This window comes from Echinops telfairi, unplaced genomic scaffold (assembly GCF_000313985.2).
Source record: "Echinops telfairi isolate 266 unplaced genomic scaffold, ASM31398v2 ScPeMD7_443;HRSCAF=831, whole genome shotgun sequence".
NCBI lineage: Eukaryota > Metazoa > Chordata > Mammalia > Afrosoricida > Tenrecidae > Echinops > Echinops telfairi.
The window spans coordinates 63,733,080-63,759,532 of record NW_022104341.1 but is presented as its reverse complement, the minus strand read 5'-3'; the positions used below and the strand labels follow the sequence as shown (position 1 = coordinate 63,759,532).

The 26,453-nt window shown below is 44.3% G+C and overlaps 1 protein-coding gene across 4 annotated transcripts in view; it reads left to right on the top strand.

Annotated features, from left to right (window-relative positions):
* The window catches only part of PATJ (PATJ crumbs cell polarity complex component), a 399,766-nt gene that overhangs the window by 290,333 nt on the left and 82,980 nt on the right, over nt 1-26,453 (top strand). For 3 of the 4 annotated variants that reach the window (XM_045291780.1, XM_045291778.1, XM_045291781.1), the window contains 4 exons: nt 12,799-12,873; nt 16,928-17,017; nt 17,862-17,979; nt 23,297-23,430. In XM_045291780.1, the coding sequence (XP_045147715.1) occupies nt 12,799-12,873; nt 16,928-17,017; nt 17,862-17,979; nt 23,297-23,430 (417 nt within the window). The remainder of the gene's footprint in view (nt 1-12,798; nt 12,874-16,927; nt 17,018-17,861; nt 17,980-23,296; nt 23,431-26,453) is intronic. The other variant, XM_045291779.1, reaches the window with a different exon arrangement.

Genomic DNA, 26,453 nt, shown 5'->3' with positions numbered 1-26,453 from the left:
ATTTTCGATGTAGTCTACCTGTCTATGCACTCAAAGATGAAACCCTCACCGAATTTAGAACATGTGGGAGTTGGACACTGAATAAGGAAGACCAAAGAAGAGATATGCGTATGGACTCTGGGTGTCGGTGAAGAATGCTGAAACGACATGGACTGCTGAAAGAACAAACCATTCTGTCCTGACAAAGCACGGCCAGATGCTCCTTAGGGGCAAGGATAGCAAGCCTTGTCTCACTTACTTTGGACATGTTATCAGAAGAAGCCCGTCCTGCAGAAGGACATTGTGTCAGCCTGGGTAGACTGGAGAAACAAATCCATGGACACACGTGTGTATGAAACAGATTTATATACAAGAGCAATTGAACATGGAGAAAACATCCCAACCCAGTCCAGTCCAAGGCCATAAGTCTGATATTAGCCCATATGTCAGATACCAATCTATAAAGTCCTCTTCAGGCTCATGAAACACATGCAATGAAGCCAAATGCAGGACGATCACAAGCCAGTGGGTAGAAGGTCTTTGGGTCCAGTGGCGTTGTAAGCATCTCAGTGCTGGCAGGGGTCTCTCTGTGGCTTCTCAGACTTCCGAGGTCTGGTTGCGTCCATGTAGCTTGTCTTCTGCAATGTCTCCCAGGGAGTAGCAGAGAGAGAGAGGTGTCTTCTGCCTCCAAGGTGGAAGTACCAGATTTCCCAGAATTCTCAGGAGAAGGCCGTGCCCACACAGAAGTCTCATAGGCTATCTCCAGATTGACAGCTCCTACCCTTTCACTCCTAATCCTTAAATTGACACCAGATTAGGTGAGGACCACAGGCATCCTGCTTGGTAAAGTGGCCAGCAAACAAGAGGAAGGCCCTCAACCAGATGGATTGGCCCAGTGGCTGCAGCAATGGTCTCAAACAAGAACAGTTGGGAGGCTGGCTTAGGACGGGTGGTGTTTTGTTGTGGTGCATAGGGTCCCTTTGGGAAGGAACCAGCTCAATAGCACCTAACAACAACTTAGAATAAGAAAATTCATTTTTAAGAAAATGAAGGAACCTTTTAGATGCATGCATAAATCTAGCATAATAAGATGGTTGCAATGACAATTTTGTATATACGTCACAACACAGCACTTGTTTGATATTACAAACCATTGTTCATACCTCAATTTTTAATATATAATAGGCTTTCCAGGGTTTGATTGGAAACTATGAATATAAATTGGATATTCTGTACATTAGAATATTATTCAGTCATTAAAAGTAATAGGTGCTGTTACATGTTATAAGAATGCATATTGAAAGCATTATGTTAAGCAAAAGAAATTAAAAGCAAAGAACTGCACGTTAAATGAATCGTTGGATGTGAACGCCCAGAATAGCTGTATCTGTAGACACAGGAAATAGATGAGTCATTGCCCAAGGCTAGGGTAGGGTTGGGGATGAGAATAGGAATTGGCTGTTAATGAGTCTGGTGATTGCAAAACTCACTGTTATGTATTAAAACCATTGAATTAACTTTGGGTAAATTTATGACAAGTTAATTATGCGTCTAGGGGAATAATGAGGCTTTCTATTCCCGTAAAGAATTACCATCTCGGAAACCCACAGGGCCGTGCCACCGTGTCCTGTGGGGTCACATTGAGTTGACATTGGCTCGATGGCAGTGAGGGAGCCAATAAACATGTTTTATAAAAGCAAGAGGAATAAGAAAGCGATCGAATCATAACTTCAGTGATTGTGCTAAAGAGCTACCATGAGATTTTAAGCACGAAATTCCCAGTGTGCAGTCTTTTTACTTTTAAAAAGAGTGTGTAAGTTTTAGCTGTATGCATCTGGTACGGAAGACCCAATTTCTCTGCCCCTTCAAAAATTCAAGCACTCGGCTCCGTACTAGGCTGGATACTGAGACGAGGCTATTGGACGTAAATTGACAGCGTCTCTCTTGCGTTGCTTTCCGTCTTCACGGGAGAAATGCTATTCAAACAGCGTCACTGAGACTGAAATCTCAACTCTGGTGCAAGCTAAGAAGTAGAGGTGCCGGGGTGTGTTAGTGCGTACAGCAGCGACGTTACCTTTTCAACCGAGGGCTTGCTTTGCATGGGCTCCCGTTATGAAAACTCCCCCCACCCTTTTCCCCCTGCCCTTTAAAGCAGTACTCTTTTGTTTCCCAAACCAAACTCACTGCCGGTGAGTGGATTCTGACACACAGTGACCCCCTAGGACAGGAGCTGCCCTTGTGCGTTTCCATGACTGTACTCTTTACGTGAGTAGAACGTCTTCTCTTTCTCCAGTGGAGCAGCTGGTGGTTTCTAACTGCTGACCTTGAGGCTGGCAGCCCAACGCATAACCACTGTGCCACCTGGGCTCCCTCTTTGTATATTTAGAGCTGTTTAAATAGCAACTGTCAAACCATCCAGGTCTACAGGACCAGATCCTTTTCAGAATTTGGCCAGCAGCCCACAATCACTCGGCTAGAAGTACCCAGAACAGATGTACCCAACACTCCTTTTTTTTTCTTTTATTTTGTAAGACTGCCTAACAACAATACAATCAGTATGCTGAATTTTACCTGTCATTGCAGTCCATATATTTTTTGGAAATGTTTACATGTTCAAACTATCACTTGTTCTTATCTTTGCTGTTGGTCTTTTATTGTGAAATAATTTTTGACTCTTGGGGCAAACAGAGAAAAATGAAAGTTGTCCCGGACGCTTAAGGTGGCATTCAACCTGCAGATGCTTTGTGGAGATTTTACAATTTCCAGGGTAGCGAGATGCCAGGGGGGAAGCATAAGTTGTTTCTGAATTAACTTAAATGTGCTGTGTGATATGGGAATTCGCACTACAGTTAGCGGTGCTTTTTTTCCAGTTCAAAGCCCCCACCAACTAGAAGGCCAACATTTTAGATGCCCCCTTTACCCTACCTTGATTTGTGTGATCCAGAGAAAACGTTTAAATCCATCGCAGCGTCAGTATCCCCTGGTGTGAATATACTGGTAACGCCAGCGGCCCGGCAATATGTGCCTGCTGAGATGAAAAAGGCTGTCAGATCTGAGTCACGGTGTCTGAAGTGTGAACAGGCAGCACACCTCCGCCACTCACTCATTATCTCCGAGCAAGTGACTCACCCCACCCACGTCTCATCCAGAAACACAAAACTCCAACCTCACTGCCATTGAGTTAATTCTTACTCGTAGTGACCCTACAGGACCGGATAGAACTACCCGCTGTGGGTTTCAGTGAGATTATAACTGTATGGGAATGGAAAGCTTCGCCTGTTTTCCATGGAGCAGTTGGTGGTTTTGAACTGCTGACCTTGTAGTCAGAAGCCCAATGCGTAACCAGCAAGCCTCATCAATAAACAGGGGAGGAGAATACCCACCATCTTGTGAAGATCAAGTGGGAATTGATGTGTGAAAATGTTAGCACAGTCCTTGGCGTGCAGGACCGAACCAATTGCCAATGGGTTCACTCCCACACATGGTAACCCCGCTTATGTCAGAGAAGAGCTGTGCGGAGTGTTTAAAATTGGATCACTTGGCCCGTATTCTGAGAGACCTCTGGGTCCACTCAAACTTCCATGCTCTGAGCTCACAGCTAAGCATGTTAACCCTTGCCACCCCTGTGGACATCACCCTGGTATATACATCAGCATCAGATTCTGTGCATGAAAATATTCTCCCCAGGTGTGCCAGAACTCTCATTTTCCAGGACACGTTTTCTGAGACCCTCGAAGGTCCTAACCTCTAGGGAGATAAAGACAAGGGGACACCTTTTGTGTCCAGGGGTAGCCTGCAGTCAGTCTAATGCAGAGGCCACAACAGGAGCTGGCCTCAACCCACAAATGTGTTTCATTTCGTCTGTCCAGTGTTCTTTAATTATTTTTAACTTCTTTGTATGGCAGGATCTTCTCCATAAAAATCGTGTTTTCCATTGTTTATTGAAAAGGGGCCAGCATTGAAGCTGCCTCTTTAATCACTTAGGTATTTCCGGTTTACTTCCATTCCTACCTTTCCATCATTCTCTTTTCCCAGCCTGTTTCCTTCATCCTGCACTGGTAGGTGCATGTGTTGCGGCCCCGGACCCAGTACTGGAGTTCGGGCCACACTGTGGGCACAAATGGCAGGAGGTGGGAGCAACAAATAGAAAGGCCCGATGATGGAGCGTGGGGTGGACCAGGATGACGCTCTTTACGCCAAGAGGACAGGGAACCCTTCAGAATCATTCTTAACCAGAGTTTAAAATGAAATTGTAATGGCTCGTAATCAGAGTTTAAAGTGAAATGATCCCTTTGAGGAGATCTGCCTGCCTGCCCTGTCAGAAAATTTCAAAATTGTTTCTTTAAAACACTGGAAGAAAGTCAGGAAAGCGGTGCAGTGAACTGAAGTGAAAGTTGCAGGCAACGAAAACTGGGGTTTGGAGGTGAAGAGAACTGTATGGCCAGCTCTTCCACCTGTGCAGGAGATCGAATGGATGAGTGGATGTGTGCACGTCCTAGTCGCAGATGCAGACGGAATCCAGCATGGCTCCTGAACAGTCCCGGGTGCTGGCTGACGCTGCTTACTGAGGGAAAACGGAACAGGAAGAGCCTGAGGAAAGACAGTCAGTCCACCTCTGTCTGTTGGCGTTGGCATGCCTCTGTCAGACAGGAAACTGCTGTGGAGTGCGTGTTCATCCGTGCCTGTCGCTCGGGAAGGGGCTGCGGACCCCGCCCTCTGGTGGTACAGTGGGCATACCCGTTTCTACCAGGAGCACAGCCTGAGGAAATATCTCTTGCTTCATGTGTTGTCTTGAGACTCAGAAGTACTTTGCAAATGATTAGATGGAAACAGGCAGAGAGAGATTAGTGCACGCTGAGTGGTTTTAAACCTGGGTGTAAGTAGAAGTCTGGTGTCGTCGTTAATTTAAACCCACACAAAGATTTATGGGAGAAGTTGATGAGTTCAGTTTGAAGAATTCACTTTTAAGACAATAATATGCTGTGTGATTTCTCACTCGGGCTCAATTGATTAATGTTTCTCTGTTGTATTCCTAAGTGTTAAAAAGTATTTGCATCCAAGTTTAAAAAGTTTAAAAATGTGTTTCTAATTATTTTAGACTTCTTGTGAGTCTTACATCCTGGCTATAATTTCCAGGTGTGATTTTGTGCTCTTTCTTTCTTTCTTTTTTTTTTTTTAAACAAAGTCTTGAACCATGTGCTTAAAGCCCTTTTTACCTCCAATTTACACCCCATCAAGAACTGCTGGATTTCTGGTTCCCCTGTGGGAGGAGACGTCACAGTTCAAATCTTATTTTGTTGTTTCACGTCCAATGCAGAAAATGCATCAACAGCAGAGTTCCAGACAGTCCCCGTGAGCTCCTGGAGAGAGCGTGTCTAGTCCAGCCCCCGCCTCTCTCTGGTGGCAGTCTGCAGATTGTCACAGGCAGAGTTCAAGTGCACCCAGACAGGAGGTGCTTGTTTACAGCTCGTTGTTAGGTTTCCTGTTTCTGAGAAACTGTTGAGGATGCCCTCACGGATAAATTTTCCTTTTTTTTCAGGGTTGTAAAAAAGATAGATTTACATTGAAATATGCATCCTTCGTGAAAGGGCTCGCTAAAGAGAAGGTCCCAGTTTCTTCCATTCCCTTCCCCGCTTCACGGTCAGTGGGGCGGCGAGGGTGGCAGGAGCTTAGGGACAGCAGAAATGTAGGGCACGGCAGTTTTTGTGTTTGTTTAATTTACACTTTTATTGACATAATTCACAAACCCTACAGTACCTAGTTCAAACGTGTTAAAGAGCTGTCATCATCTCTACAATCCATCTTAGAACATTTTCTTCTTCCTTGTACTCTTTCTTATTAGCTCCCCATTCCCCCTACACACACCTCCCCTCCCTAGCCCCCAATCCAAAAACAAACGCAGTGCTGTTTCTCAGTATCAACCCATAGTGACCCTGTAGGACAGGGCTGAACTGCCGCTGTGGGTTTCTGAGACTGACTTTACAGGACTAGAAATCCCCATCTTTCTCTCTCGGAACAGCTGGTGATTTTTGAACTGTGACACTGAAGATCTAATTCCCAACACGGAACCACTACACCACCAGGGTTCCTCACGAAACTATTAATCCATTCACTATAAATTTACCAATTCTGAGCTTGATACAGAGAAAAACACACCCACAAACATAATTACAAAACGGGAATCTCAGTTGAAAAGACAGCAGAATTTTTCTTTCTGAGCAGAAAATATTTTTAAAAACAGAACAAATTTTAAATGGGCCAAAAGGGAAATGATAAGGTGTCAGATTTTTATGCTACTCCATGTGCATCCGTCCACTGGTTTTTTTTGTTGTTTTTTTTAAAAACATTTTATTAGGGGCTCATACAATTGTTATCGCAATCCATACACACATCAATTGTGTAAAGCGCATTTGTACATCATTCTCAAAACATTTTCTCTCCACTTAAACCCCTGACATTAGGTCCTCATTTTTCCCCTCCCTCCCCCCTCCCCCCTCCCTCATGAGCCCTTGATAGTTTATAAATTGGTATTTTGTGATATCTTGCCCTGTCCGACGTCTCCCTTCACCCACTTTTCTGTTGTCTGTCCCCCAGGGAGGAGGTCACATATAGTTCCTTGTAATCGGTTCCCTCTTTCCTACCCATTCTCCCTTTACCCTCCCTGTTTCGCCACTCACACCACTGGTCCTGTAGGGCTCATCCGCCCTGGATTCCCTGGATTTTCAGTTCCTATCTGTACCAGTGTACATCCTCTGGTCTAGCCAGACTTGCAAGGTCTAATTCGAGTCATGGTAGTGGGAGCGGGGAGGAAGCACTTAGGAACTAGAGGAAAGTTGTATTTCTCATTGTTGTTACATCGCACCCTGACTGGCTCATCTCCTGCCCAAGACCCCTCTGCAAGGGGATCTCCAGTGGCCTACTAATAGGCTTTGGATCTCCACTCCGCACTCCCCCCATCATTCACTATGGTAAGATTTTTTGTTCTGATGATGCCTTATACCTGATCCCTTCGACACCTCGTGATTGCATAGGCTGGTGTGCTTCTTCCATGTGGGCTTTGTTGCTTCTGAGCTTGATGGCCGCTTAATTACCTTCAAGCCTTTAAGACCCCAGACACTATACTTTAGGCCACAGTTTTTTAACACATCTCTGATGTCCACAGCTTTCACTCAGCCACTGGGGAGACCCATTTTTCAACTTCACCTTGGGTCGGATAAATCTATCGTTGCTTGGATTTTTTTCTAAATTGAGAAGAGAACCTCAGGATTGTGATTAGTAACACAAAGGCTCCAGAGAGAAAAGGCCAGGCCAGAGCCCAGGGCTCGCTTTCTGACCAGAGTCTTGCTCCCTGTCTAGGATGTGTTAGTCCGGGTAGACTAGAGAAACAAATTCATAGACACTCATATGTATATAAGAAAGAGTTTTATATAAAGGGTAATTGTACATTAAGAAAGCATCCCAACCCAGTCCAGTCCAAGCCCATAAGTCCAATATTAGCCCATATGTCTGATACCAATCTATAAAGTCCTGTTCAGATTCACAAAACACATGCAATGACGCTGAATGCAAGACGATCACAGGCCAGTGGTTAGAAAGTCTTTGGATCCAGTGGTGTTGTAAGCATCTCAGCGCTGGCAGGGGTCTCTTTGTGGCTTCTCTGGCTCCAAGGTCTGGTTGCATCAGGGTACCATGTGTCTTGTCAGTAGAGTGTTCCTCAGGGAGTCAGTCTTGTCAGTCTAGAGTCTCCAAGGGAATGAGTCAAGAGAAAAGTGTCTCCCACTTCCCAGGAGGAAAACCAGGAGTTCCCAGAATTCTCAGGAGAAGGCCACACCCACACAGAGGCCTCATTGGTCATATCTTGATTGACAGGCCAGACTCTACCCCTTCACTCGTAATCCTCTCAAATTGACACCAGATTATGTAACTACCACCTAGGACTATAAAAAGTTACAAAATATTGCCTCTAAGGGGTAGCAGGTAATTAGCAGAATTTAAACTCAAACTTGTCTCCTAGTCTCCATTGCTGAAAGCACAGTAAGCATTGAGTCCTCCCAGACAGCCTTGACGTCAGCAGCCAGGTCCGTGCAGAGCGCTCCGACCTGTTTTATCAAGAATCTGTTGGTTGCGAAGTGACAGAACCTCAGCTTGATCTTAATTAAGCAAAAATGAGGAGTATACTGAAAATCACAGGTTCTCCTGACATATCTAGAGCAAGGGCAGGGCGAACAATGAGCCGCAGTGACTTGATGCTTCCAGAAGTGTCCCTGTGGATTGGTTCAGCCTCTTCTTCTGCAAACATGCTTCCTCAACATGGCTGCCAAAGCTTCTGAGCACCTCTATCCAAAAAGGGTCTACTTTGAGAAACCCATGGATGGCCTTGTTTGCATCCAGTGTTCATGGTTGGACCAATCAGCTGTGACCAGTCAGAGCATTTTGATTACCTGGGCTTGTGACAGCATTCAAACCATCTTGCGGATTGTCAGCTAGACAACTCTCCCCGTTGTTGATCTCAGCTATCGGGGCTACTCCCAGTGTTGTCGCTTATGTCCACCACTGAGAAGCTCCTTCTCTTGTCAGATTCACTTGGCCGGCCAGCACAGCATTTTCTCTGCGGAGCTCATAGTACCGAGCTGAGGAGGTTTATGTCATAGCACAGGCAGCATGTCAGGTCAGCCCCTTTCAAGGAGCAAGGTGATCTTGGCACACTGGTTCCTCAGTCTGAAAGTACACAGGCTCCGGCGGGGATGTGCAAAGTCAATACCAAATGCCCCAGTCCTTATCTTTGAAGGCACTAATTGTTCTCTGTTTGACTCATGATTTCTCAGTTTATATTGAAACACAAAACAAAAAGGGAACTGCCTCTCCGAGATCACTGTGGTGGCTTGTGCCACGGGGTGAGTGGCTTTGACGCTTTTCCTCCTCCCTCCCCACGGGCTCAGAAGAAGCAGGCAGGGCTGGTCCTAACCTGATGGTGAAACATATACATAAAAAACACTGGGTTTCTTAACATCGTTTTTTTCTTGCAAGGCTTTTCTTATAGCTTCCTGTTTGCTGCCAGCAGTGACTTAGTGAGAAGCGGTATTCTAACGTGCAGCATCCCTGTTTAGAAAAGAGAGATGGCTGAAGGCCCTGCTGACCTCACTGCTGTGCTCTTCTCCCGAAACCCATCTTGGATCAGAACAGAGGAATGTGTTAGTAGAAAACACAGTGAGAGCAAGGAAGTCCACCTGCCGGGGGTGCTTTTGATCTGAAGCAGTGATGTCTTGGCTCCTGAAGAAATGGGACCATGAGAAGACTGGGGCCCAGGAGAAGAAAAGGGGATGATAGTTAAGTCCGGAGCTTTGTTTCAGCCTGACCCCTAATCAGCTTCTCTGTGTTGTTAGAAGATGGAGGTAGGCAGGGCTGGTGCTAAAAATTTCCCTTGTTGTTTACTCGTTGGTTAAGAACAAGAAGGCTGGAACAAATTAGGTCCGGTTAAGTTCTGGGTCAGCAAATAATTTAACCTTTCTCTACCTCGGTCACTTCTCAGCTATAAAATGAGGATGATGTTCATGCCTAACACACAGGTCTGTTGTGTAGATCAACAGGTAAAATGTATGACATACCTAGCTCAGTAGGTGCCATGTACTCAGTGCTCAATATGTATGAGCTATCATTTTGCTTGTCATCTACATGGATCAGCCTATGTCTTGCCCTAGAGGGTTAAGGGTAAACAGTATGGAAGTGGGGCAATAGAGTGGACCAGATGCTTCTCAGAACTCTGATTTCCCCCGTCTCATCCATCTCTGTATTTGAGGACGAGATAAGAGAAAGTTTACTGGTGCCTATCGATACTCAATAGGTATTTGTTGAATGAAAACTTGATCACACCCCCAATTCAGTGGGTGTTCCAGTCTTGTCATTGTGAAGAATGAAGGTTTCCATAGACATGCTACTAGTAAGTAGTGGAATCAATCTGAACCTGGGTTTTTCTGTCTTTTAGTCTAGTACCAGACCCCTTTTTGCAATGATGTGGAAGTATTAAACCAACTGGTGGTTCTTCCCCATAACATTTGGGACTTTAAGTCTGTAGCTAGAGATGTCCTCCCCCTTTGTCTCCCTGCTGGATAACCTGGGTTTAGATCAAGACAGAATTGCAGATTGTCTATATCTTTTTAGAGGGAAACACTTACCTGTGTCCTCATTTGACCCACAAGGGGAAGGATAATTCTGTTGTTTTCCATTTAAAGCCCAATTTGGAAATCTTATACAGTGCCATGCGCATTGGTCTTTCCAGGTCTTGTCTAGTTTCAACTATGATCCTTTCAAGTAGAGGTCATGGGGTCACTTGACTGTGTATCCTTCTTTCCCGGCTGTCTCTGAAGCCCACCCAGCTGTATTTGAGACTAAACGTCTTGAACTTTGAATCATTTAACAACAAGCATTTATAAGGCACATTCTGTTCTGCCTTGTATTGAAGAAGAAGCAAACACGACAGTCTATCCTGATAATGTGTGGAAGATAGACATAAAAAGACGGACACCTGAAAAGAGACCTCTTGTTGCGTTGGGGTTGTGACTCCATCTCCTTAACTGTTCTCAGGACCTTATACAAAGCTCCAGTTCTGTTGTGCTGATTGGTTATCTGATCTCGCTGAGCCTCAGTTTCCTCATCAATAAAATAGGGGGGGGGGGATGAGTATTTCCATTTGATTGCACTGTCCCATATTTTATTATAAATATGTTTATATTTTCAATGTTATTTAAGGGATACCTGTCAGGACAGGAAAGAATTATAGGATGGGGTGACTTTTGAGTTCATTTAAATGTCATTATATTCTAGTCAGGAGTAAACAGGGTGTTTCTTCCTTAGGGGAGAAATTATGAAAGAATGGAAATGAATGCTATAAATCGGACCCTGATGAAAAAGTTAGAAAATAAGTCAGTTGGCCAGGGTACTGACATCCATCCCGAAGACCTGCACTGCACTCTCCGGGTACCGGGCCCAGGCATCTGCACTGCGGTCTACTGGGTTGTATCCTAGGGTTGTAAACCAATAAGAAACTGATAGGACCGGATGAAGCTGCTGTTCAATGTGCTGATTGAATGGCTGGGGAGAACCTGATCATTATCTGTTGTACTGTTGAAAACAGGACAGGAGACTGTTAGGAAAGAGCTGTGTCAATATGTCCAGAAAAGAAAGGAAACTTGGTAACTTTAGAGCATTCCCCACAGAAGAATATCCCATCGAGGGAATTTGCTTTGACAGCCAGAGGCCTCTAGTAGAGATAGGAATATAGGTTTCTCATAGCTTGAGTCCATTGACTTTCATAGCATTTACTGCCATTATTAAATATTTATTTGCCAGGAACCAAGTTAAGTGCTTTTCATTTATTGCCAAATTTAATCTTTTCAATGTTGCTAAAATATACATACTCTAATACCTCCTGCCCACCCCACTCCAACCCCCACCCCAGATTTGAGAGATGAGGAAAGGGAGGCACAGAGAGACTGGATAACCCGCTCATCACTGCAGAACTGAGCGGGTGACTAATGTCCTGAGACTGCTAAGGAGCTGGTGGTCACGAACTCCTAACACTCCCCCTTAAGCTAAGGTGACCAGGCATCCCGCTTTTGGCGGGACAGTCCGATTTTTGGCATTTTAGAAAAGGGCCTGATTTTTTGGAAAGAATGCACAACAAGCTAGGGAACGGTCTATTTGGTCCATATAGACCAAATTTTTAATCAAGGATACCTCCCCCAACCCCCGGTCAATGGTGCCCCGCTTTAAATCTGGTCACCTTACCTTAAACATTACTCTCTCTTTTCATACCCATGCTAGCTTAACGACCTTCCTGTGCTCTAGACCTCACTACCTGGTGGCTCTCAAACATTTACTTAGACTCAGAGCAACCTTGTCCTTTTTCCCATCCATATCAGTTTCTCTCTGTGTTCTCTGCCTCATTCTGGGATTACAGCAAACCACCAGAGGATAACTGCCCTTGTAAATTTACCTACAAAGAAAGCATGGTGATTTGGGTAGGTGAGAAGCAAACATAAGCACTCAGATCAGCTTATTAGTGTTATTATTTAATTCTACCAATAAACTTCCCTTTAGCTTATGTATCCGGGAAAGCAGTTATGTGTTGGGCTCCTAACTGCAAGGTCGGCAGTTCAAAACATCAGCCCACTCCTTGAGGGAAAGAAAGAGGCTTACTACTCCTGTAAAGAATTACAGCCTCGGAAACACACCGGGGAAGTCCCACCCTGACGTATAGGGTCACCATGAGCTGGAATTGACTTGGTGACCGTGGGTTGGTTTTGTTTTTAACCTTCTGTCTCTGTTCCCCCATGTTTTAGTCATTGCTTCTCTAGTTACGCCTGGACTCTGCAGCCCCTGATATAATTTGAGACTAACTTATCTTTGCCTCTCACAGGAGCTTCAGTAGAGGTGTTTTTCTCCTCTAATTAAGTTACTTCAGCAGAAAAGAATTCCAATATAAGGATTTGAACCCTGGAAAACATTTAGTATTCAGTGCGAGAACGTATATAGGGTTTATTCGTGTGACAGAAGAAGAAAAACGTATGGCTGAAATGACCGTCAACAGACACACCGAAAGCCTAATAGCTCTTAAAGGTCTTCCCCACCCCCCCAGCCCCCAATAAAACAAAAATAAGGATTTGGAATTAATAAGCCTGTTTAACTGCAGAGGGTCCAGATGAGTGGATAGAATGTATATAACTGGTGTCTTGGGCATTTTTATAGCCAAAGCCCTGCTGAAGTTGGGAAAAAGCAACTGCGCTTTCCAGTGCTTCTGACTGGTTGTCTTTTATGTTTCAGGAAGACACCCCAGAAGTGGTTGCTCAAGGCATGGCGGAAGATCAGCAGAACGCATTGGAGAGTCCAGGAGACAAGGTATGTACCTTGCAATTTGGGTTTTCTCTTTACTGGGATAGTATGCGTTATGAGCTGGGTTCTCAAAGAAAAGGACAGGATTGTGATGAAATCAAGTCCTGCGTTCCTTGGCAGGCTGTGATGGGCTGTAGCACCTGAACTGTAACACCTATTATATGCAAGACCTAGCTAGTGGAAATAGCCTCTGTTCATCGCGCTGTGCTACTCCCTTGGGCAGGTGTTTAAAAGTGGGGCATCGATGCAAATACCCTTGCAACTGATTTCTAAGAACACCAAGTTTACTTAAGATCCTGAATAAAAGTTTTAAATTGTCATTCTATAAAAATTTAAACACAGCCATTTTAGTGTTCTTAGAACTTCAACTTTCTGTCTCTTAAGACTTTCAACTTTGATTGTCAAATGTTTGTGCTTTTGTTATTGGAGTGCTTTTTTTATAAAAAGTGGTTTTCCATTTCTAGTGCTAGTATTTTGTTGTGGTTTTTACTTTAGACTAGTAGGATGCACATTACTATTATACTAATATTTAAAGACTTTGGAAAGAATACACAGTCACTGTATCACAAAGAACTGGTCCAGAGTCAGCCGTTTCAAGAGGTAGTTTATGAGCAAGAACTGACAGTGTCGAAGGGAAAAGTCCAAGCTGCACTGAAGGCATTCGTGAAAAACAAAACTCCGGGAACCGACAGAAAACCAATTGAAATGGTTTAACAAGCTGGCGAAGCACTGGAAATACTCATTCATCTATGCCAACTGGAAGAGCTCATATTTGTGTCCATTCTGAAGAAATGTTACCCAACACAATGTGGACATTACCCAAAAATATTACACGCAAGTTAAATTTTGCTGGTGAACATTCAACAGTGGTTGCAACAGTACATCAGTAGGGAGCTTTCTAAAAAGTCAAGCTGGATTCATAAGAGGACATGGAACATTGTTGATGTCAGGTGGATCTTGGGTGAAAGCAGAGAATACCAAAAAGGTGTTTACTTATGTTTGGTTGACTATGCTAAGGCATTCGACTGTGTGGACCATAACAAACTATGACTAGCTTTGAGAAGAATGGCAATCTCAGAACACTACATTGTGCTTATGCAGAAGCTGTACGTGGATCAAGAGGCAGTTGCGCAAACAAACAAAGGGAAGGCTGCGTGATTTAAAGGAGGAAACGTGTACAGAAGGTTGAGTCCTTTCACCATACCTATTCAATCTGTGTGCTGAGCAAATCATCCGAGAAGCTGGATTATATGAAGAAGAGTGTGGCATCAGGATGGGAGGAAGGCTTATTAACAACTTTACATAGGCAGGTGTCAAGAATTTTGCTTGCTGAAAGTGAAGACTTTGAAGCACTTGCTGATGAAGATCAAGGATTGCAGCCTTCAGTATGGATTACAGCTCAAAGTAAGGAAAACCAAAATCCTCACAACTGAACCAATAGTTACCATCATGATAAGTGAAGAAAAGATGGAAGTTGTCAAAGAATTTGTCTTGCTTGTGGATCCACAGTCAATACTCATGGAAGCTACAGTCAGGAATAAAACAATACATTTCATTGGATAAATCTGCACAAGACCTCTTTAAAGAATTGAAAAGCATGGATGTTACTTTGAGGACCAAGGTGCACCAAATCATGCTATTTTTAATCACCTCGTATGCACATAAGAGTTGGTCATTGAATAAGGAAGACTGAAGAAGGATCCATGTATTTGAATTACATGCACTGCCAAAAACCAAATCTATCGTACAAAAAGTACAGCTAGAATGCTCCTTAGAGGCAAGGATGGCAAGATATGGTCTCTTGAACTTTGGATATGTTGGCAGGAGAGACCAGTTCCTGAAGAAGGCCATCATGCTTGGCAAGGTGGAGGGGCAGCGAAAAAGAAGAAGGCCTTCAACAAGATGGATTGATACAATGGCTCCATTGATGGTTTCAAACATAAAAACAATGATGAGGTTATCACAAGACTGGGTAGTGTTTCATTCCATTGAACATAGAGCTGCTGTAAGTTGGAACTGACCAGTGGCACCTACCAACAACAACAACACTTGCCCTGTAGGATCACTATGAGTATGCATTGACTCAACGGGAATGTGTTAACGTTTTGTGTACAACCTCCATCTCAAGGCAACATCGAGCATCCCTAAAATTTTATACCCACAGCATTTTAGAGCTAGAACAAATCCTAAAGTCATCTAGCTTTTCTCTTCTGCCCTAAAGGATGATGATCACGTGAACGTCTAAGGGATTTTCCTTTGAGCAAGTGATTATAACCCGTGTCTGTGACTGCAGAAGAAAAATAGCCCTAGGTATCAATGAGCAGCATCTGCGGGGAGACTAGGTCAGCACAGCATACAGAACTTTCCAAACCGTTAAGCTATTTCAAATGGCATATACTAGCTCCTGAAATAGAAGGTGTTCCATCCAAAGTTGGATAGCAGTTTATTAATAAGTAGTTTGGTTTTGCATCAGCGAGTGAAACACATGAATTCAGGCACACCTATCACCACGCCTACAAGGACATGACAGTGCTGCCTGTAATTAGGTTTGGATGTGTTACTGATTTTCTGCACCTGCTTCCTCATTTTTAAATTGAGCCCAATTCCACCATCATTCATTGGCCACATAGTTTGCTCCAAAGATGTTTCAAGAACTGGGCCATAGAAATGAGCAACGCACTTTCCCTCCTATTATAGAAGCCTTAATTTGGTGTGTCGTCTCTCGTGCTTTCCAGTTTTAAAAGTCACATGATCTTAAAAGACCTCTAGAACTCAAATTCACCTCCGTTAAGAATCCATGTTCTTAACAAAACTCCAAATTATAAGAGAGACCAGGCTTCCTGGTTGGCTAGAGACTTCTGGTACCCCAAGGCCCTAGTCACCCTTCAGGTCTGAGACTGCACTCACCCCGTGGCTCAATTTTTAGCTAAACCATAGACAAGTCTGTAAATTGAGCAGTAACAATATAATAGGGAGAGAAAAGTTGGGGGGAGGGGGAATCCATGTACTGCCTTGAGGTAACACACAATGGAAGTTGAATGTTAATTGCAGTTAAAATAAAAAGCCAATTGCTGTGAGAGTATAATTATTTGGGGCATAATGATATGTCCACAGTGTCACTTACCCAGAGAACCTCTTAGCTGACTTCCCAGCCAGCTACAGAGCATGAGACCCAGTGTTGGCTCTGAGGTGGCAGGGCTGTGATTACTGTCACAGCCCATCCAGGGAAAAGAGGGAGGCCGGATCCTTCGGTGGAAATATGCACAGCTCCTTCCTCTTGACATCCCAGTGGCCAAGACGTTGCATGTGCGCACATGCCTAGCTTCCCAGAGGGAAGACGTCATCCTTGCAGGAATAATTCATCTAGGCCATTCTGCTGTTCATTCTTTCTGGTAATAATTTTTTATTTTGGTTTTTCAAATCAATGATACATATGTACTTTTAATTTTCTTTCTATATTTTTAAAATGTAAATGTATCAAAAGATGTGCCACTCAAGCATTTTCCACATGTACACTTCAGTGACAGGAGTGAAGTATATCATGTGATAAACACGAGGGCTTCAAAACACCTTTCTGGGAAGGGGGAGTTTAAAGAAAATGGACTATTTTTCATGAACTCTTTGGAGCTCTCATATTTGAACAAGTCTTCTTGAGTGTAATATTGTAAAATGACCATGATAAGAACAACTTGGACAAAATTGGACATCCCTACATTCATTGACTAGCCACTGTTGGAAAAGCACTTTCAGTGACCGGCTTGTAGCTCTTCCTCGCCCTCTAATTAGCTGTGCGACTTCAGACGTGTCTCTCACCAGTTTATGCCTTGGTCTCTTTATCAGTGAGAGAGTGCGGATGACTAGCTCTGCGTGGTTCTCAGACTTGAATAAATGCATGGTGCTAAAGTGCTTTGAAGACTGGAAAGCCCGGCGCAGACAGACTGAGGGGGGCGGCGGGATTCCGGGCTTGGCGGGGGTCGGGGGTCGGGGGTGTTGCATGGTCTTCCAGGGGCCGAATACTGGGATGTTTGGTCTGGAGCTGTTTCCTTGGTCCTGTTTCTAGACTCCAGGGGCAGCCTGGTGCTTCACTGCCTCCACCGGAATCTTCCAGCGGGGCATGGGTTCCCTGGTTAACTTCAGATCCAGAAGGCAGGTCAGGTCCCGCCGACATTGTTTCACTGCCTGTTACGCAAGCATGGAGCCCTTTTGGTTTATTTTCTTTTATTTTGAACTAATCGTCATCAAGGCACGATCAGCAAAAACCCAGAATTTCTGAGTTAATTTTCCAAAACTCTTCCGGCATCGGTCTTGATACCATTTTGTTCAAGGGCAGCGTGCCTATCCTACCCTGAGTTTGCCTGTGGGCTCTTCTGTACTGACTCGCTCACTCGCTCCGGCCTTTACTGAGTGAGGTCCTCCTGTGTTCCAGGCACTGGGAAGCCAGCATGAATGAGATACGGTTCTAGATGAATTACAGTTCAACCGGGACCTGACAATTAATAGGCATTTCCTGTCCTCCCCTGCAAGTTGCTCATGAACTTTCCTAATGCACCCATGACTTTTCTGACGTGTCTAGGAAACCAAAGGAAGGACACACTTGTACGGAGTTGTAGCATAGGTGGTTTTCCACAGGATACAATAGACATATGTAAGCTTTACATTGATTATATCAGAATACCTAGAGATCATTTAAAGGTTTCTCTATTACTGTTTTTGCATCACCCACCCAGCCTCATCTAAAGCCCCCAGAGTGAGTGACGTCAGCTCTTTTCCTTTCTTCCGTCCTTCCTTGGTTCTTGCTTCTCTGAAACCTTTTTACGTGTAATGTTGAACGGAGACGCATGAGGAATGGGGCCCAATCCACCAAAGCATCACCACCACCCCGCCTGCCCCCGTACTCTTAAAAGGCAACATTGGAGTGCATCCTTGTTTGGGTAACAGTATTCTAGTTTTAAATTCTTCTTTTGACACTCATCTAACCTTTCTGACTTTTGTAGGCTGCCAGCGAGATGAAACAGCAGAATTGCTCCACAGAAGACGCCTTCACGTCCCGTGACCCGGCTTTATCCCCCACTCCGTCCCCGTGCTCCGTGGAGGCAGAGTCTACAGGCTGTGGTACGGTTGGTCCTCTCTCGCTGTTCCAGGAGGAAGGAAGGGGTTGTGATGTGCAGAAAGGAGCACTGGGCCGGGACTCCGACACGTAGATTCACTTGCTGCCCTGCCTTCTTAGCTTGGGGGCTCGGGCTGACTTCCCCACTTCCTACACCGTTTTTCTTATCCTTCTTCCTGGGAGAATGGTCCTTGCCTGTTGTTTACAGCACAGAGAAGCCCTAGAACACTGCAGGCCCCTCCGCAGATGCTATCTGAATCCAGAGTTACAAATTGTTCTTCTGTAATCGCTCAAAAAGATTGTGTTTCGCTCATGAATAACATCCCATAAAAATAAAATTGAATCCAAATTTCTGCCTTGACTGTATTGACGCATGCTATTTAAGAACTGTTAATTTCAGTGCTTACACTGGTATTCAGTTTTGTTTTGGAATTCCTGGCTTGAATTATGTTGATTGGGGTTTGAAACTAGAACTTCAAAATGAATAATGGGTATTTTCACTTTGCTTTTATGGAACACAAACCAGTTTAAGAAAGGGGGGAGGCTATTTAAAAGCCTATGCCTACCAATGACAAAACATAAGGCTGGGTTAATTTACCAGACTTTGAAACCTTTCTGGTGTCTGCATTTTATTTACTTTTCCATAAATATTAACTCACAAAAGTTTACTAAGCAGATATTATCTTAAAGCACATATTTTTTCTGATTTTTTAATTAAATAATCATTTTATTAGGGGCTCATACAACTCATCACAATCCATACATACGTCATTTGTGTCCAGCACATTAGTACATATGTTGACTTCATCATTCTCACAACACCCGCTTTCCACTTGAGCCCTTGGTGTCAGCTCATTTTTTCCCCTCCCTCCCCGCTCCCCCCTCCCCCTGAACCCTTGATAATTTATAAATTATTATTATTTTATCATATCTTACCCCATCCAACATCTCCCTCACCCACTTCTCCGCTGTCTGTCCCCCAGGGATGAGGCCACATGTAGACCTTGTCCTCTGTTCCCCCTTTCTCCCTCACCTTCCCTCCACCCTCCCGCCATCGCCACTCTCTCCACTGGTCCTGGGGGGGTTCATCTGTCCTGGGTTCACTGTATTTCCAGTTCCTATCTGTGCCAGTGCACATCCTCCGGTCCAGCCGGATATGCAAGGCATGGTAGTGGTGGGGAGGAAGCATTTAAGAACTAGAGGAAAATTGCACATTTCATCGTTACTACACTGCACTCTGATTTGCTCCTCTCCTCCCTGCAGCCCTTCTGCAAGGGGATGTCCAATTTCCCCCCGGATGGGCCAAAATTTTCAGTGAATGTGGCCAGCGGACTACGGCCCACATTCTATTTTTGCATGACCTGATCATTTATACATTATTAAAATGATTAGAAAATGAAAAAAAAATTAAGATTATTTCAGGGAATTATCTGACATACAAATTTCAGTGTTCATCAATAAAGTTTTATTGGCATGGTCTCGTTTACATGCTGTCAGTGGCTGTGTTCACTCCTCTAACAGCACCTGTGAGGGGTGCAGCAGAGACTGCATTTATTACCAAACCATGTTACTGGAAAAGCTGGGGGGTCCCTGATGTAGCCCTATTGCATTTTATTTTATATTTTAAATATTTTATTGTGTCTGAGGTAGAAGTTTACATAGTTAATGCTTGTTCCCTGGCATTGCCCCCGTCTCCTCCATGTGTCGACACCCCCCCACCCACCCACCCATGGCCACTGTCTGCCCCTCCTTGCCTTCTCATCCTGGCATTTCATTAAATGTTGATCGTTGGGTCTCATGTAGTTCAGAGTTTAAAGGGCATATTCCCCATAGGAGTTAGTGTTTATTCTATAGCCCAACCTGTTACTTGACCTCCAGGGATGACTTCAATTGAGAAGGGTACCATGGGGCACTAGTCAATGGGGCTTCCTCTAGTTTCTGTCAGTCCAGGAAGTCTGGTCATTTTATGAATTTGAGTTTTATTCTGAAAGATCAATTACCTTTTGACAATATTTATCACATATTTATTCCTTAATCGGGAACCCTGATAGCACAATGTTTAAGCACTTGGCAGCTGCTAATCAAAAGCTTGGTGGTTTGAGCCCCCAAGCGTGTCCATGGGGGAACATTTGGCAGTCTGCTCCCAGCAAGGCTGACTTGAGGGCACCTAGAAATTACACCCCTGCCGGCAAGTCAATTCCATCTCCTAGTGACCTGGGGGCCGAGGAGCACTGCTCCCTGGCCTGAAGGGCTGCCCATCTTCCCAGGAGGCACATCTTTTTCTGGAGCAGTCGGCCGGTTTCCGCTGCTGCCCTTTGGGTTTGCTGGCCAGTTCTTAACTTACTGTGTTTCCAGGGCCTCCTTCACCTAGCAATAGCAGGAAAAATCTACCTGACAGGTTTTGGCCATGCCGCAGTTTAAGCTGTGATGTTTTTATTCACTCGTTGATTCTTTGTGAAGCATTATTTGAGAGCTTGGTAGCGTCTCCCCGTGGCCTGGCTGGTATGAGAATAAAGGCCAGGGATCTGATTCAGGACTAGTTAGATGGAGGCAGAAAGGGGCGGGGGCTGTCCCAGAACTACATTTCTCTCTCTTCTCACTCACTCATTTACAAAAGGTAAACGTTTTTAAAATCCGAAATCGTGCTACTTTGTACATTGCCTGTATTATGGATTAATAGGAAATGTGTAGCGTGAAATATGTTTTCTGCCAGATCTACTGACAAACCAGGTTCACAATATAATTTTTTGTTGTTACAACATGTTTAATCCTCAGCTAGGAATCCATTAGGATAGTAAATTCCACTGTGAACAATGATTTCCTGTCGTGAATGACACTGGGCTGGGTGTTTGTGTAATCCCTTGAATTGACTACTAGAGAGCAGACATGTGCAGTTTTCCTAGCGGAAGGGGAGCATCACCCACCTCCTAGTTTCCTCGTGGAGACTCAATCCACACCTTCAGCTCGCCAAAAGCTGTAATAACTTGTTGTCCTGAGCCTCACGATCATAATTGTTATGCGAGCAGAACCTCTCCCGGGGTCATGAGAGCCTGTTTCCCGTTCCTGACAAGCCCAGCAGTGACAGTTCAGGACTGCAGTGCTATAAGGCTGTGTCTGGTCTGCCTCATAGCGTAGAGGAGCTGAAGACACTACCCAAGTGCATGAGTGTGACTGGGTCCCAATACAAATGTATCTACAGACATGGAAATTTGATTTTTATACAATTTCCACATGCCACAACGTATTTTTTGTTTGTTTTGTTTTTTCCAACCTCTTAAAAATGCAAAAACCCATGACTTTGTTCCCCTGTTTTGTTTTGGCATTGGTGTCAGGAGCAGTGTGGGTCTAATCTTGGCTGCCTTGCCTTCACTCCAGCTGACCTGCACCTAGGACCCTCTACTATCAGCCCTTTACTGAATTTTAAGGGAGCCCAGGCGATGCTTGCAGCAAGCATTGGCTGCTCAGCACCAGGCTGGAATTCAAACCCCTCAGCTGCTCCTTGGGGGAAGATGAGGCTGTGACCTCCCATAAAGATTTACAGCCTTGGAAACCCTCTGTCGAAATGAGTGGGAATTGACTCACCTATTACCAGTTGATGCCCAATATAAGAATCAATATTTATTTCTGAAGGCTGTTCCACCTACCAGATTTCCCAGAAACTGCTTAGTCTGTCCATTGTTTGATGTCCCAGGAGGTTAGTGGGCGTGATCAGGAAAACGCACACGCCAGGTGGTAGAGGGCAGCGGAGCCTCGGAAACCTTGTGAGGAGTGAAATGATAATGTCATTTTCCCATAAACTTTTTCAAGTTTCCCATCGTAAGTATGATGTTTACAACTATTAAGTACTCTGCTGCTAACGGAAAGATTGGTGGTTCAAACCCACCCAGTGACTCCAAGGGAGAAAGCCCTGGCGGTCTGCTTCTGTGAAGACCGCCGCCAAGAAACTTTATGGGGCAGTTCTGTGTCAGCACATGGCTGGGCCGAGTGGTGGAACTGAGTCACCAACCACACGAGTTTACACCGGATAAATAGGTGTTATCTAATACCTTTTCTTTTCTTTAAAAAAATGTCATGGATTGGGAGTTACTACACCTATCATTCCACAGTTCGATCATGTCATGCAGAATTACACAATTGCTACCACAATCAGTTTCCAAGCATTCTTTTTCTTCCTGGACTCCGTGACATTGCCTCCCCTTTACCACCACCCACCACCCCTGTACCAGCCCCCCCGCCCGGCCACCCCTTATTCTGCTTGCTGCCTCTATAGGTTCTTCAGTCCTGGGTGTGATATACTGAAACACAGAAACCCATATAGCACAGCTTCCAGAGGGTGACCTGCAATGACATAACACACCCCCATATGAGCGAACCAAAGCAAAAGTACCAAAAACGCTGAAAATCAGGTCAGGTTCAGCATGTCTCAGAGGGGGATCACCTGACAAACACCTTTTTGTGCCCTGTGATTTTTTTCACTCATGATCAGAGTCATTGATTCTTTTCTTTTTTTTAAAACTTGGCTGTAAAACATAATTTATTTAAATTATTTGATGAATAATAAATGTCGCTGTTGTGTGACATCCATTCAACCCCAACTCATAGCAACCCCGGGTGACAGAGCAGACCCGAGCCCAGAGAGCTTCTGAAGTTGTCATCTTTCCCCGGGCAGGTCACCGACCGGTCATTGCTCCCTCCGAGCTCCTACTGGATTCAAACCACCAGTCTTTTGGTTGGCAGTCGAGCACTTACTGATTGTGCCACCGTGGCTCACAGTCATAGAGTCCTGAGTGTTCTGTTAGTCATGTATTACTATGTAGATGGTACGTCTGGTGATGTCTACATAATAGTTATTTTGGTACATTTTACTTTATTGATTAAATCTCTTACATCTTAATTTATAGGATATGCTGTAATTGAAAGTACTTAAAGTATTTAGACATGTCCTAACAAATCTTCTTCAACTCATGTATGTACCTAATAATTACCTTAAAATGTCCCATAGCAGCGTTTGTGGTATATTTTGAGATTCTGGAAATGCTAAGTTTAACAAATCTAGAGAAGCCCAAGATTGATGGTTCAAGGTGGCAGGTGAGGGAGTAGTTACTGTTTTCATCTCCAAAACATCATAGGGATGCCCTGTTTCCTCCCTGGGTGATGGGGCCATCATGACCCAGCTTTTTCCATTACGGCGCTTGGCAGAAAACAAGTGACAGAGTGGCACCTGCAAGCCCTGCGGGTCCCCAGGCAGCGGAGTACGCCAGCTGAAACGCATGTTCCCGACACACGTCCTTGCCAGTCACTCTGTGCTCATTCCTTTTCCAGATGAGTTCCAGGCCCCGCTGTCAGTGGATCCTGCGACGTGCCCCATTGTCCCTGGCCAGGAAATGATTATAGAGATATCCAAGGGGCGTTCAGGCCTTGGGCTCAGCATCGTGGGAGGAAAAGACACACCCCTGGTAAGTTTCTGGAAACAAATATATCTGTCTCTCAGAGGTACCCGTTAGGCCTCATTGTGGTCCTAGGTCATGTCTGTAGAATGCTTGGCTTTTTCATAGTGTAGAGAAAACTTAATTATGAATACAGGTGCATCCATATTCCAGCCACTTTTCAAGTTCTCTTAACTTTCACTAGAATGTGATCTAGGACATTCGTTTTTTTGGTTTTGTTTTTGTTTGTCTGATTTGTTTTCTTCGTAAGAATTGCTTTTTAGACCTACAACATGGGAGCAGAACTTAGATATAATATCACTGCCTTTAGAACCATGCTTGGCCAAATGTGGTGAAGAAAGCTAATGGTGCCAGATTAAGAGTTACAGCATCTGGGGTCTTAAAGGCTTGAAGATAAACAAGTGGCCATCTAGCTGGGAAGCAACAAAGTCCACATGGAAGAAGCACACCAGCCTGTGTGATCACGTCACGAGGTGTCAACAGGATCAGGCATCAGGAGACCCCAGACAAGCAATCATATCAATGCAAATGAGGTGGTTCAGAGTGGAGACCCAAAGCCCATCTGTAGACAATTGGACATCCCCTCCAGAAGGGTCACAAGGAAGGGATGAGCCAACTAGGGTGCAGTACATCACTAAGGAAACATACACCATCCCTCAAATTCTTTAATTCCTCTTCCCCCACTCCACTATCATAACCCCAGTTTTACCTTACAAATCCAGCTAGACCACAGTATATACACCAATACAGATAAGAGCTCTCTACACACAGAACCCAGTACAGATAAACCCCTCAGGAATTATAATAGGAGTAGCAATACCACGAGGGTAGGAGAAGGTGGCAGCAGAAAGGGGAAACCAATCGCAATGATTGACATATAACCTTCCCCCTCCCCCACCCCCAGGGTGACGAACAATAGAAACACGGGCAAAGGGAGACAGAGGATGGTATAAGATATGAAAATAATAACAATTGATAATTTATCCGTGGTTCATGAGGGTGGGAGGGTGGGAAAGAGGGGGAAAATGAACTTACACCAAGGGCCCAAGTAGAAAGAAAATGTTTTAAAATGATGTATAGGTTGTTATAAAAGCTATAAGAGCCCCTAATAAAATGATTAAAAAAAAAAAAGAATCATCCTTGATATCCATCAAATGTGCAACAAGTGTCAGCCATTATTATTGTCACCACATGCATTATGATTACATGCAATGCGAGTCACAAGTATACATCAAGTATTCTAGCTCAGTAACATTTTGAAGTGGTCCAACAGTTAAAGAGTTTGCTTGCATGAGTGAGCATTGATTATTTTCAGGACCTTTTGTTTCACAAGCCAATGGTGTCAAGATGTGAAAACATTTCCTGGATTGTTATTTACTCAAAACCATCCATGCCACTAACTCTTTTTGGATATGTTTGAATAGGTAAAGACTTACACATTTGACAAAATTAAATGGATACCAAAAAAGACATAAAAGCCATAAAATTAAAATTGCCTTCTTATTCCTATGGGAGAAGAGTGGAGAGTCCGTCCGCTTTTCCACTCGCCCTTCTTACTCTGTTTTTAAATGAATGGTTCCGTATTTCTGTTGCCCATTTTGCTTAGAGAAGGCAAACAATAAATTGCATGTACTTGTACCAGACTTTCAGATAAAATAGAAATGTGTTTTGTTTTTCCTTTTTTTTTAAATTTTGGGGCAGAAATATAATGTTTCCGACTTAGATTTGCTGTAGAGTGGGTTATTTTTCTATACTAAAGTACCAGGAACGTTAGGAACCACGTGGGCTAAGAAAACTGGGTCCTAGTGCATTTTTCTTGTTTCCTGCTCATGGTCTTTCTCTCCCTCCTGACATCCCATCTGACCTAGAGAATGGCAGCCTTTTAGTCAGACCTTACTATCTATCGGACCCCTGCACTTCAATATGCTCAGAGGCTGGTATTTCTGTTTTAACGAATTTTAGCTTCTTTAGCTTGATTAAAGTGTAATTAATGCTTTCTTTCAGAATTCTGAATAGTTATTTCCTAGATTACTTTCTCTTGGCTGTATAGTTTTCTGCATATACTCTGGTGATTTTTATCATCTTCGGTGCAACTGGGAACTCCTGGAATTAGCTGGACTTAGCAACCAATTGTGCCTACGACCCTAGAAATTTTCTACATTTCTTTGTCTGCCTTTGAATGCCATCTGTTCAGCTTTTGTCCCTGCGCAAACTCTTCATTCGAGGGCTCCTGTTAAGTGATTGTGCTTCTAATAATGGCTTCTATGTCCTCTAGCTTCTCAGCAGCCGTTAGAACAGGTGACTAGGCTGCCGGCCATCATGCTGCTCCTGCTTTATCCAGGACAGGAAGGGTCACATGCCAACACAGCCCCAGACCAGACCACTGTTTCCAGAAACCCCAATAGTCATTCCAGTGTCCCCTGTTCTCAAATTCCTCTCCTCCTCTTCTCTCCCCCAAGCCCAATCGAGATTCTGCACCCTTCCAAGCCCTCTCCTGTTCAGGAAAGCCTTCTCTTGGTTCTCTAGCCCCCGGATACATCCTGGGCTGACCTCCGAGGGAATGTTCAACCATTCCTCTGGTTCTGCTCTCTGCCCTACTTCTCTCCATCATTTACTGCTTGTGGAAAGTTCCTTAGCCTCTCAGAGCCTATTTCTTAATCTGTCCAGGATGGTGTCGAGTCCTTTCTGACTCTTAGAAAGCCTATATCAAGTTTTGAACATTGTAAATCTTTATAGAAGCTGACAGCCTTTTGTTTCTCCCTCAGAGCAGCTGGTGGGTTTGAACCACTGACCTTAGATTTAGCAGTGCAGCACCTTTCTCACAGTGCCAGCAGGGCTCTTTATAGTGCCGTTGCTAGGAGGCGCAAAGAGATGACCTAGAAAAGATGCTGAGGCTTGCACCCAGCACATAGTAAACAGTTGCATGGATCATGTTCTTTCTCCAAGCTGTAATTTCCACATGGGCAAAATAGGGGTTAATACTGATTTAGTGGATTGAGGTTCAGATCCGAGGTTGAATAAGCATAACCAGT